Raw genomic sequence first — 13,165 nt, forward strand, 5'->3', positions numbered from 1 at the left:
TGTTTAGATAAGCGGTGTGTTATTTTATGTTTTGACAACTAGAATTGATCTGTGATGGGGAGTGGAATGATCCCTCAGAAACCAGGAGAAAGAGAGACAGGACCAGGGCGGGGGGATCTGTTTTTACCTTGACTGTGGTTGAACCCCCTCGCTAATGTCAGCCAAGCTTTTCTCTGTGCCTTCCTTCTGTTATTAACTACAGATTTGCATTCTGTGAATTTTAATGGATAAAGTTGAAGATATGTCTGTTGATAAGTTAATATAGAATTGGAAATAGAAATCAAATCCATGGCTAAAAATGAGTGGTCTCAGTCTGTGATTAAGCATGAGACCCCATACACTCTCTCCTTTTCCTCTCTAAACAGGCAAAACCTGACTTGTGAATGTCAGTTACCTTTAAATAGGTGGTTAGAGGTGGTACTTTTCTGTTTCATTTCCCATAGATAATCCTGCTTTCTAATTTGGTGGTTTGAAAGATAACATAAAATGAAGGCACAGCACAGCTAGAAATGAAATACTTTAATCCCTTTCACAGAACTGATATGAAACAGTTGTTTTATAGTATTTGTTTCATTTGAAGTTCCCCGGAAGGAAAACTGTTTTGCTTGGCACAAGATACATATTACTTTCTCTGAAAGATGAGCAAAAAAAACCAATACAGAAATCAAATTTCAACGGAGAGTTGCCAATAGGTTCTGAAAAGTAGTTCAACCTCTTCCAAGCCCTCATTAAACATGGAAGGAATTTAAATATTTTATCTGCTGTGAAATACATGTGTGTGTTTTACTATCAGACACTACTTAGAGTTCCAGAATTTCTTTTCCATTATCACCTAGATTTTAGTCTGGATTCTTTATTTCCTTATTAAAAAGAAAAAAAAACAAAGGTTTTACTTGAAATGGTGTGCAATTTCCAGTGTTTTCATATTTTGTTAAGATACAACCAAGTGTATCTTTCTTGCTAAGAAGGCTTTAAAATAAGCCATATTTCACTGCATCCACATGACAGCTTATCCAAGGAGGAGGACTATCGGGGTGGAATCTGACAGTGTTCTTTCAGAAATCCAAATTTATGAAATACTGGGAAGACTTTTGAAACTCCTAGTCTCTGCATGCAGCACATTTCTTTATCTACTTTGTATGCAATCACTGGATCGCCTTGTTTTTGCCCTTTTAGCATTTATATACATTAAATCATAGCCAACTTATTCATTATAGCCAGCCTCCTTTAAAGACATTCATTTAACTGAACGTATGCTCATTGGGAAGCTGCATTTTCCTATCAAGCCTGCTGAATTATTTAGCAGTTTCATTGTGGAATCCGGTACTTGATAAGAAGCATTTTAGAGTTGGTGCTCTGTGTGGACTCAATTCTTCTCTCTATGACTCCGTGGATCCCAGCAGCAGTTTAGTCTTTCCCACTGGGTGCTGTATCCAGAACCCTTAAAGGAGACCCTGGACAGGTGGCAAAGTTTAGCAGTCAAATTTGGAGCCGCGTGAGAGGAGGAGGTCTAGGAATATCAAGGATTGTTCTCTTGCCCATCAGAGCTGTGCCCCCCACCTCTGGCTCTGAGGTGCAGAGGAGCCCAGCACCATCCCCAGCGCCGTTAGGAGCTCCCGGGAGATGCCTTAAAGGCAGGAGGGGAGCGCCGGGCGGTCCCCTTCTGCCCTGAGAGCTGATGGCGCAGTCTCTTCTTCCTGGGCTTGGCAGCCTGGTTTCTCCCCGCGGCCATCTTAGAGCTGCCACCTCTGGCCACCTGCCCTCAGGGTTCCAGCCTGCCCTGGGCGAAGGAGGCAAAGCTCACCCACCTCTCTTTTCCAGAATGGAGGCAAGTGAGAACTGCTTTGGGATGAGACAGGTAGGGGAGAAATATTAGACAGGCACTGGCAGGGGCCTGGGGCCCTTGAGAGTATCTGAGAAGAGAGAAGGGTAAGCACGTGGTTTCCCTAAACTCTTGAGCTCCTGGAAGAGACAGCTGATTGGGACAATGGGGTAGGGGTGATATCCAATGTCACCCTTGCCTATCGTCTGCTTTCCCTACGTCTGTCTGCCACTTTGCCGCTCTGAGGCAGTAGGCAGAGGAGCCGTGAACTGGGAGACCCTTTGACCTTCTTCTCTAGACAGGACTGTTCTTTTGGGAGCATGCCCTCATTTATTCCCTTGCCTGTCCTCATCTCTTTTACTCACATCACTAGGGTTTACATTTACTAGCCAGGGTTTACATTTCTTCCAAGAGGTAGAGTCTTTAAAAATAGCCCCTCCCATAGTCCATCTTCCGTCTCCACTCCCACCCCCGTCAGGAAACCCCTCCTCGGGACTTTTAGAAGGTTGCTGCCTTGTGCATCTCCATCTCTCAGCGGCATCTCAAGTCTTAGGACTTCTTTCCTCCACTCCTGGAGTCCCCTCCCTATCCTCAGGATGGGGGTAGGATGGCAGGGGAAGCATTTTGGGGGCCCTGAGGTATGTGTAACAGGAGTAGGGTGGTCTTGATTTCTTCCTCAAATGGCTTCCCAAGTCAGTGGGCACCTGGCCAGTAACCAAAGAGTGGGAGAGCAGATGTTTTCTGCCCAGAATTATCCAGCAGTGTCCTGTTTGCATGACAGCTTAGACGTGGTCTCTGCCTTGATTCACCTCCTCCCTCCTCCCTTTCTCTCCCTCACCCTTTTTTTTTTTTAACCCCAAGACCAAGTTTCTAAGCTTTATCAGTGTCCCGAATAGGAAGGGAAGAGGACTGGGGGAAATAGTTTCCTAAATGTGGGGTGAGGGAAACATTTTTGTCCTTCAAAGCCCAGGGCGATGGCTGGCCCAGCCCACTGAGTATGCTTTTGCTCTGGAGGCCCCAGATGCAGGCGCCAGACTGCAATTAAAGGGGATATGTTATTTGTATTTTTGCTTTAAAGCTGTTTTCTAGACTGAATTCTATTGCAGGTGATAAAAAGCAGTTCTCCTTGCCTCAGTGCCTTGCCTAATGTGCTCCCATCCTAGCCTGGAGTTCCTTCTCTTCAGAGTCTGTGAATGTCTACCCTGAGGGCTGTCCTTCCCCGCCACAGCCACCTAGGAAGCAGCGGACATGGGACAAGTGGTCTTTCATTGCTCTTGACGATGGTGGCATATGAAGACCAGGGAAGTTAGGGACCCACACTTCCCTTGGGTTACATGGAAGACACTGGAGAATTGGGGGCTCCCCAAGCTGTTCAGCTGTGGGATCCAAATGGCCTGGGCTGCTTCCAGGAAGGGCAGGAGGCCACCCCAAACCCTGTTTTCTGGATCCATTTGAGGCAGTTTCTGTTTAGGAGCTTCAAGGTCTTTACAGGTGACCTCAAACAGACACTATAAGGAGAGACCACTTTGTTCTTCCCTGATGATCCCTTTTGGCAGCTTCTGTTTACATGTTTGTTTGCCCTCCTCCGCTGATCACCACCAGGGGAGAATCTAACTTACTATCTTTGTATCTCATTTAGCAGTGCCTGCCACATAGCGGGCAGTCAGGGAATGCATGATGAAGGCAAGTGCATATAACGGACTGTATTTTTCTATGTACCTGGGTGCAGTTAAATTGATCCTATTGGTCTTTATATTTTGAATCCATCTCTGCCCCTCTAACTGTTGACTTGAGTTTTTCCCCATTTGTGCACCAGTTTCAAGTGTATGCCCTTATCTTTGAATAGCAAGGTTATCAATCCTGATGGGTATGCAGTAGAGTAATCCTCACGCCGCCCCCTTTTCCCTGCACAGACAAGGCTACTTGTTATAGAATCGATCTTTATTTATGCACAGCCATAGCACTTTCTGTAATAATTATTCCTATTAATAAAGATGCCAGCAGTCCACCGCACACTTAACACCTGCCCATCCCTTACGTAGGATTTCCAAATCAGGACTACCGCTGGGCCAGAGGCGTGTGCCGAGCCCCAGACTCCTTCAAATTGTGAAATGCCAAACCTGCTCTGGATCCCAGTCTGTGCTTGCCCTAAAGTACACGTGAGGCTCGAGACGCTTACCCTTTACTCCTTCTGTTTTCCAAATCAGTCACGCAGGTCATGGCTACACTACACTTTATTCCCAAGTAAATCTCGGACAAACCTCGAGGCATACTTTACGCAAGAGGACGCGAGCCGCGCTTCACAGAGTCTCGGCTCTGGGCCAGCGGCAGCCACGTGCCCTTGCGCGCTCCCGCGCGGCCCAACCCCTCCCCTCCCCCCCCGCCCCTCGGCGCAGGCGCACACGCACACGCACACGCGTCAGCCTTCCGGGCGCGTGCGCCTCCGTCCTAGCAACGCCCGTAGTGACGCAAGCCCCGCCCCCTCCCGGGAGCCTCCCGGAAGTTGGCGACCCGAAACCGGGCGCGCCACTCGGTGCTTCCCTGACGGTGCGCGGGGATCCGTCTCTCAGGAGAGAGGACTTGGCAGGGGGAGAGCAACGTTCACGAGCGCGGCGCGGGGCGAGGCCTTGGTGACCATGGCGGGACCGCAGTCTCTGGCGCTGCAGCTGGAGCAGTTGTTGAACCCGCGACCGCGCGAAGCGGATCCTGAGGCCGAGCCGGAGGAGGGTGAGGCCTGACGGGGGCAAGGCCACGTGCGGAGCGGCGGGCCCGGCCCCGGGAGGACTTGGGCGGCGCGTGAGGGGCCGGCAGCGGGGCCTTGCCGCCCAGCCTACCCTCTTTTCCCCCTGGGCGGAGGAAAACTCCTTCCCGGAAAGCGGGCCCACCGGTACTCAGGGAGGAGAGCGTCGGGATTCTCCTGACTTGCTTTCTGGACTTGGTGCTCGGGTGGGCGGGGCTCCCGGAGCACAGATTTGGGTTAACTTGATCCAGGGCTGTGGCGGACAGCCAGGTTGGCCTCGGATTGGTAGTCATCTTTCTGGATGCCCTTACTGGCATCGCATTAGAAATGAGGAGAAGGAAGTTTAATTCTTTGAAAAAAAAACCAAACTGCCTACCTCTCATAACTTACTTGGAGGATTGAAGGAAGAAGTAGGCGTTCGTGGTGCCCCTTAAGCCTTTTCAGGCCTCAACACGCTTGCTTAGTGGTTGACGAATAAGGCTGCCTTTCTGTAAGCTGCTGTTCAACGTCTAGTTGAGAGTAATCCTGCTTTAGGCTTGAGTCCGAGAAGTGTGAGGAAGGGAGAATACAGAGGGATAAATGTGAGTGCTGGACCGTTTCTTAGGAATAATCAGTTGAAGGAACTGAGGTTGTTTAGCCTGGATAAGCAAAGAAAACTCCCGAGGGATGGGCTGGAGCAGGATACAACATGATGATGGCTGACGAAATATCTGAGTGACTGTCGCTTGTGGAGGAGGAATTTAGACTGTTTTCTATGTTTCAAGGCCTGGAAATACATCTTTCTAGTAGATGCAGAGAGTCAGCTTTCTGTTCAGGAACAGCAGCAAGGTAGTGAGTGGTCTGGAGATAGTGAGGTCCCTGTTCTCAGAAGTTGGTGGGGATTTTGCAGAGGACGTTCAAGCATGAATTTAAAGGGTTGAACAGGGTTGCCCTTAAAGTTGGTTCTAACCAGGAGGTTCTGATTACTTTTTCCCCTCCCCCGACAGCCACTGCTGCCAAAGTGATTGACAGGTTTGACGAAGGGGAAGATGGGGAAGGTGATTATCAGGCGGTGGGTAGCATTCGAAAGCTGGCATCAGCCTCCCTCTTGGACACAGACAAGAGATATTCTGGCAAGACCACGTCTAGAAAAGCTTGGAAGGAAGACCAGTGGGAGCAGCCTCTGTCAGGCTCATCTGGTGAGTAGACCTATTTGCATGTCTTTCCTAATTTTGGGGGATTAAAATCTTTTTTTTTTTTGGTGATCTCTGCACAGCCAGTCTGGACGCCCCACTTACTGTCATTGATTTGGCATTAGAAATGGCCCTCTGAAGTACTTAATTTCACTTTGTAAGGAATCTAAAGCCTAGAGCTATTAAGTTGCTCTATTCCTAATGTTTACACTAATGGTTCACCCTGAAATGGAATGACAAGAGAAGGCCTTCTAGATTCAGATTTTGGAGAGGGCTGTGTGTTGGGCTTCCCAGGTGGCGCTAGTAGTAAAGAATCCGCCTGCCAATGCAGGAGATGTAAGAGGTGTGGGTTTGATTCCTGGATCAGGAAGATCCCTGGAGAAGGGCATGACAGCCCACTCCAGTATTCTTGCCTGGAGAATCCAGTGGAATGAGGAGGCTGACAGGCTGTGTGTAGTCCATGGAGTCACACAGAGTCGGACATGACTAAAGCAACTTAGCACACGTGCACACATAGATGTCTTGGAAAAAGCATTGTGTCTGATGAGCATGCTACTCATAGATTTTCCTTTGGTTTGTCAAGTCTTGCATTGGGTCACTGGATAATATTAATTTGTGACGCTCATTTCTTTGCCATTGTAAAATTTTCATAACCCTTCCATGTTCCCTGCAAGATTTAGGAGGATGTGGGCTTATAGTTTTAAAGATTGTGAGTTTCTCTGAGTGGAAGAAGGGGGCTGGATATGGTGATTCGTGAGTGGATGCTATTTGTTTTCCTGTAGAGAAGTCAGAGGGGCCATGTTGAGAACCCACAGATAATGTGAAAGAAATAATCAGTCATGCTCTGATATCCCTGATTTAGGCCTTGAAACAGTTCTGGGTACACGATCATCTTGTTTAATCTTCCCAGCAGCCCTGTGAGGTTGCTACTGTTTATCCCCATTTTGCAGATAAGGAAGTTGAGGGGCGTATTTGTTATGTAACTTGCGCAAGGTTGTATATCTAGTAAGTGCAGCCCAGAACTCAAATAAGACAGTCTAAGTTCTATACTTTAAACTACTATCATACATGTAAAGAACTTAAAGAATTATTTCTCTTTATTGTTTGGAACTGTATAGTTTTGACAGTCTTCTGTGTCTTGAGTCTATATATTAAAGTATATCTGATATTCACTTAAAGAAATACTTAAGACCTATTATGTTTTCATAAAATCTTTGTTTTATGAAGAAAGTTGTTGGTAACAGGCCCCTGTGCAGTTATGCTTCCCATATGTGGGACCTTTGTGTCCTGCACTGGAAGAGATTGGATGATCAATGATGACACATAAAGACCTGTAAGTATCAGAAGTAAAAGTAATTTTTTCTATAATTTCTATAATATAATTCAGATTTTTCTATAAGTAAAATCAGAAGCCATAACTAACATTCTGTTTACTGAAGGATCAGGTTTAGACACCTTCCCATGGAAGACAAAACCCCTCCTGGTGGGACTTCTCTGGAGGTCCAGTGGTTAAGACTTTGCACTGCTGTTGCAGGGGGCACGGGTTGGATCTCTGGTCAGGGAACTAGCATACTGCATGCGTTTGTGCTAAGTTGCTTTAGTTGTGTCTGATTCTGTGCGACTCTATAGACTGTAGCTTTCTCTTCCCGTGGGATTCTCCAGTCAAGAATACTGAAGTGGGTTGCCATGTCCTCCAGGGGATCTTCCCAACCCAGGGATCATACCCATGTCTTTTACCTCTCCTGCATTTGGCTGGCAGGTTCTTTACCACTAACACTACCTGTGAAGCCCTGCATGCTGCATGGCATGGCCTAAAATTAAAAAAAAAAAAAAACCTTGAATAACTCTCTGGGCTCATAACCCAGCATTTTGCACCTCAGTGTACTTTTTTTTTTTTAATTTATTTATTTTTGGCTGTGCTGGGTCCATGCTGCTTCGTGTAGGCTTTCTTTAGTTGCTGTGCATGGACTTCTCATTGTGGTGGCATCTCTAGTTGCAGAGCAAGCTCTCCAGTGCACGGGCTTCAGTAGTTGTGGCACACAGGCTTAGTTGCCCTCTTGCACCAAACAGCATGTGGAATCTTCTGAACCAGGGATCGAACGCTTGTCCCCTGCATTGGCAGGCAGACTTGCAAGCAGTGGATCCCCGTGAAATTCCCTCAGTACACTTTTGTGTGCTGGACCTTTGTCTCTGCTGCTTTTCCTTTCCTTCCCTTTTCTCTGTCTGATGAGCTGCTATTTATGCTTAATAAGTAAAGCTATAACGTATCTTTCACCTGAAGCCATCTCTCACTGTACTAACGACCCTGCAGTGTGGTTGTTGGTTGTGTGTATCTACCACTCCTAGCAGACTGTGAACCCCTCCCCACAGATACTACATTCTATTTGTCAGTCTCTAGTTTTTATCCAAGGCTGGTTCATAATAGGTGCTTAATAAGTATTTAATAATAAGCATCACTAGTGTGATAGGGATTGCGCTATTGAGTTGCATTGAGTACGATAATACTTGTTTTTTTTTTGGACAGGTGCCATAATCCTTTAGGTGAATTGAAAGAGATGGCCAAGTATTTATTTCAAGTTTTTCCTTTTTCCTCCCTTGTTTAGATAAAGAAATATCTGATGAGGACGGGTCTGCAGATGGAGATTCAGAGGACCTGGGCCCGGAGGAGTCCGATGAGGAAGCCATGAGTGCTGAGGATCAGGAGGGCGGGGACGAGGGGGACAGCAGCCTGACCTGGAAGAAGAGGAGTGGGAGCCACTCATGGACATCGTCGGGCTTCAGTGTCCAGAGCATCAGTGACTTTGAAAAATTTACTGAGGGGATGGACGACCTTGGTAGCAGTGAGGAGGAAGAGGACGATGAGGAGGAGAGTGGTTTGGAAGAAGGGGAAGGTGAGGAAGACTTTGAAGATGTGAGTGAGGAAGACAAGGCCGAAGACAGGGCCAGTGAGGACGACGGGGTGGTAATGACCTTCTCTGAGGCCAAAGTTTCTGAGGAGGTGGAGAAAGGCCGAGCTGTGAAGAATCAGATAGGTTTGTATGTATGCTGTTTGCTTATTTTTCAGAGTGTCTGCATTTGCTCTCCATTTTGTTTGTCTGTTTTAGGCAGTTTGCTGTCTCCCGTGTATGTGTGTGTGTGTGTGTAAGTCACTCAGTCGTGTCCAACTCTTTGCGACCCTATTGACCATAGCCCGCCAGGCCCCTCTGTCCATGGGATTCTCCAGGCAAGAATACTGGAGTGGGTAGCTGTTTCCTTCTCCAGGGGATCTTCCCGACCCAGGGATCCAACCCACGTCTCCTGCTCTGCAGGCAGATTCTTTACCATCTGCGCCGCTAGGGAAGCCCTTGCTCTCTCCTGTGTCTTGTGTCCTGCCAGTTCATTGGTGACGTGCCTCACTTACCTAGAGGCCTACAGCACCATTCCCCTGTGCTTGGCCCACCCCTGCTACCCTCACCTGCTTCACTGGCTCTGCCCTAGTACTTCGGGCAGCTGAGGAAGGTTGAGGAGGAGAGCATCTTCTCTTGTTGGGTTGTAGCATCCTTTCTCTCATGTAGCAAGTCAAGATACTGGATTTATCCAGATATCTCTTGCGTCCAGATATTGGATTTATTTCCTGTAATAAATAGAGCGTCCCATGGCATGACACTGTGGTAAAGCCGTGCTGCTTAGAGGCTGTTTTGATTTCCGGCCCCTCCCCTACTCCTCACCTCAGGAAGATTTTATAACTGAGAAATGCAATTCTATTTTCTGTCTCAGCACTGTGGGACCAGCTCTTGGAAGGAAGGATAAAGTTACAAAAGGCTCTGCTGACCACCAATCAACTTCCTCAACCAGATGTTTTCCCTGTCTTCAAGGACAAAGGTGGCCCAGAATTTGCCAGCGCCCTGAAAAACAGTAAGAGTACTCACACTGCACTGGAATGCTCAGAACCCCGGGGGTTCATTGGGATCTACTGGGATTGTATTCACAGCACCACGGAGTTGAGAAGACTTGGCTTTAGTGATGATAGAAGATAGTCATTTTTAACTTAAAAGAGATGGCAGTATAACCCTTTTGTCAAATTAAGGCAACTTTGATCAAGACAGATGGAGTTCTATCTATTCTTATTTCTACCCCTGATCTCACATGCCCTCCCCCTCCCCTTGGTTTTGAGTTACTTTTTAAAAATTTTATTTTAAAATCTTTAGGTTTTTTGTTTTTCTAAATATTTATTTATTTGACCGTGCTGGGTCTTAGTTGGGACATGCAGGATCTTTGATCTTTGTTGCACCATGCTGGGTTCTTTAGTAGTGGCGTGAGAACTCTTGGCTGCAGCCTGTGGGATCCAGTTCCCTGACCAGGGCTCGGACCTGGGGACCCTGCACTGGGAGTACGGAGTCTTAGCCACCAAACCTTGAGGGAAGTCCCTGAGTTACTCTTTTAATGCTCAGAGAGAACCCGCTGGTATAAAATGAAAGGGAGACAGTAAATGACTAAACTCAGTTGGTTTAAGTTGTATATCATGTGCTTAAAGGATGCCTTGCTTTGTTGGGCAGTTTCTAGAACAACATACAGAGATGACCTTACTTCTGTCTTCCTCTGAGTTGCATAGAGTGAGGAGAAGGTGAGGACCGCAGGAGGAGGAAAATGTTATGAAGGAGAACTGCTGGTCTGTGAAGTCCCAGAATTTTAGGAAAGAAAAAGAATTTAGTAATTATTTTCCAGATGAGAGAACCAAAGCTCAGAGAGAGTCACCCATAGTTACATAGCTGGATCCCGCCTAGCAGAGACAGACTCCTCCTGCCCTTCTGCCTTCGGATCTAGGAGCCGCCTGCTCTGTGCCTGTGTGCCCAGCGGCACTGAGGACTGGGGCTGAGGGAGGGGCGGGGTGCTGGGGTTGCCATCCCTTGTTTGCAGGCTGAGACTTAGTGGGTTTTTTTTTTTTTTTAATATTGATTTATTTGGCTGTGCTGGGTCTTAGTTGTGGCATGCAGGATTTTTGGTAGTGGCATGTAAGATCTTTACTTGGGGCATGCGAACTATTAGTTGTGGCATGTGAAATCTAGTTCCCTGACCAGGGATTGAACCTGGGCCCCCTGCATTGGGAGTACAGGGTCTGAGCCACAGGGCCACCAGGGAAGTCTTGAGGCTTACTGTTGTCATTTGCTCTTTCAAGCTTGTTTTTATAATATCAAGGAGTTTGAATGAGAAGGTTCCTGAGGAGGACATCTGATTTGGTGTCTGCCTCTTGGTAGAATCACTTTAAACCGTTCCAGATAAAAGTGTAGGATTTCTAGGGTAGGGAGTCCTGTGAATCTTTCTCGGAGGGGACTACCTTGTTTAGTGGGGAATGACTTCTAAGTGGCCAGTCTTTAGATTGTGTGTCCTGCCACACTTGAAGTCAGGAACCTGCAGATACTGTGAGGGTGGGTCTTTTGTAAGCGGCTTCCCAACTCTTCCTCCCCTCCTCCCTCAAATAAATGATAGCTTGATGGTTTCCAGCATTTTTGAGGTTTTTGGAGCATTTCTCTGCTATTTTTAATGCCCTAGTGCCCTAATTTCCTATATGGAAATTTGGAAGGAGACCTCAACTGCTCTAGATAAAATGTCTTCAATGTTTCGTAATGAAGCTTTTTCCATTTTGTTACTCATTACTCTTCTGGCTTGAGCCAACCCTCCCCCCATCCCCCATTTTGGGATTTATCTCAAAATGTAGGTATTTTAAGGGTTAGTCAGTGCTTGGTTTAAGGGACACATTCTTACTCTTGGATGCAGTTTCATTTCTTTAGCTATTTCACTGTTATGTAACTTTTATTTTTGCAACAGTTCAAGTCTTTTTAATGTCTCTTTTCCTACTTAACCAGTTGCTTCTTTGCCTCACTGGTGCATTCTAGTTAATTTGACAGATATCCCTCAACCTGACTGAATGGGTTGCAGAGGAAAAGGGAGAAGAAAGGAATGTTTGTTTGGAATCACATAGTCTAAGATGGGAGGGTGGAGAGTGTTTTTTTAACTTTTATTAGAGTATAGTTGATTTACACTGTTGTGTCAGTTTCATGTTACAGCAAAATGAATCAGTTATACATAGACATATATCCACTCTTTTTTAGATTCTTTTCCCATATATTATGGAGTATTGATTAGAGTTCCCTGTGTTCCACAGTAGGTGCTTATTAGTTATCTAGGAGAGTTTTCTAATTACCAGAATTTCTATGCATCTGAAGAGTAGCTAATTTTTGTTTTTACCTTTATGATTATATAATATTTGTGTGTTTCCCTATCTCGGTAAACAGAGTTTAAGAAAAACTTCTTGGTTATGTTACTCTGGATGAACAATTTATAGTGTGTTTTACCTATATATATAGCTGGTGTGGAACATTTGCTGAATTTGTACTGACCCCAAAACAAACACTGGAACTTATTTTCTTCAATTAAATCTCTCTTCAGTTTGGTTGCTCTTCCAGTAAGGTCAGACTGCCTGGGTTTAGATTCCATCTCAGCAGTGGATTAGCTGAGTGACCTTGAGCAAGTTACTTAACTTCACAGTCAGATGGGGTAGTATGATTGTGAGGATTAAAGAACGTGATCGATGTGAAGCATTAGCACGGTGCCTGGCACACCGCACACCACGAACGTTAGGTACACGTATTCTCTTTTTCTGCGGAAGGAGCCGTCTGGCAGTGTTCTGCCCCCTGGATAGTGGTCATCAGGGTAACTCACCGTCATCCCTGTTGTCCCAGTGTTGTTTTACTGTGTTTGGTTGCCTGGGCCTTAATCGCAGTGCACAGGGTCTTTCCTTGCAGTGCGCCGACTTTTGGCATGGGGGCTCAGCAGTTGCAGTGCATGGGCCCAGCTCCTCTGTGACATGTGGGATCCTGGTTCCCTGACCAGGGATCAAACCCGTGTCCCCTGCATTGCCAGGCAGATTCACTGGACCACCAGGGAAGTCCCTTCAGTGTTTTTTGACTTTTTACTAGTATTCAAATTCCCCATACAATTTATTTTTTCTAGTTTTATTTATTTATTTGGCTGTGCCAGGTCTTAGTTGAAGCATGTGGGATCTTAGTTTCCTGATCAGGGATTGAACCCAGGCCCCCTGCATTGGGAGCGAGGAGTCTTAGCCACTGGACCACCAGGAAAGTCCCCTTTATATACTTTAAATGAACCATTTGTTCTTGAAAATGGGTACTATTCTATTCTACTGTGATACTTACAATTCAGCCTTGGCCTATTATGACTTATGAAAGGTGATCAGAGATTTCTTTATTGCCAAGCCCAGTTACTACCTCCCTGGAGCATTCACCCTTTCTTTGAAATTATTTCTCTTTGGTTTTGGTGCTCCCACATGTGATGTGTGGCTTCTCCTGTGTTTCTGATCCCTTCTCATCTCAGCCTCTCTTTTATCCTCTCAGTGTCAGTATCACTGCATTTAGGATCCTCTGCTCAGGCTGT

General features: G+C 46.4%; 1 protein-coding gene across 2 annotated transcripts in view; it reads left to right on the forward strand.

The window, feature by feature from the left end:
- Nucleotides 1-4,298: 4,298 nt before the first annotated feature.
- AATF (apoptosis antagonizing transcription factor) overlaps nt 4,299-13,165 on the forward strand; it is a 102,179-nt gene continuing 93,312 nt past the window's right edge. For both annotated transcript variants that reach the window (XM_020890055.2, XM_020890056.2), the window contains exons 1-4: nt 4,299-4,549; nt 5,549-5,740; nt 8,338-8,766; nt 9,491-9,628. In XM_020890055.2, the coding sequence (XP_020745714.2) occupies nt 4,459-4,549; nt 5,549-5,740; nt 8,338-8,766; nt 9,491-9,628 (850 nt within the window). In that variant the 5' untranslated portion in view covers nt 4,299-4,458. The remainder of the gene's footprint in view (nt 4,550-5,548; nt 5,741-8,337; nt 8,767-9,490; nt 9,629-13,165) is intronic.

This window comes from Odocoileus virginianus, chromosome 17 (assembly GCF_023699985.2).
Source record: "Odocoileus virginianus isolate 20LAN1187 ecotype Illinois chromosome 17, Ovbor_1.2, whole genome shotgun sequence".
NCBI classification, from domain to species: Eukaryota; Metazoa; Chordata; class Mammalia; order Artiodactyla; family Cervidae; genus Odocoileus; species Odocoileus virginianus.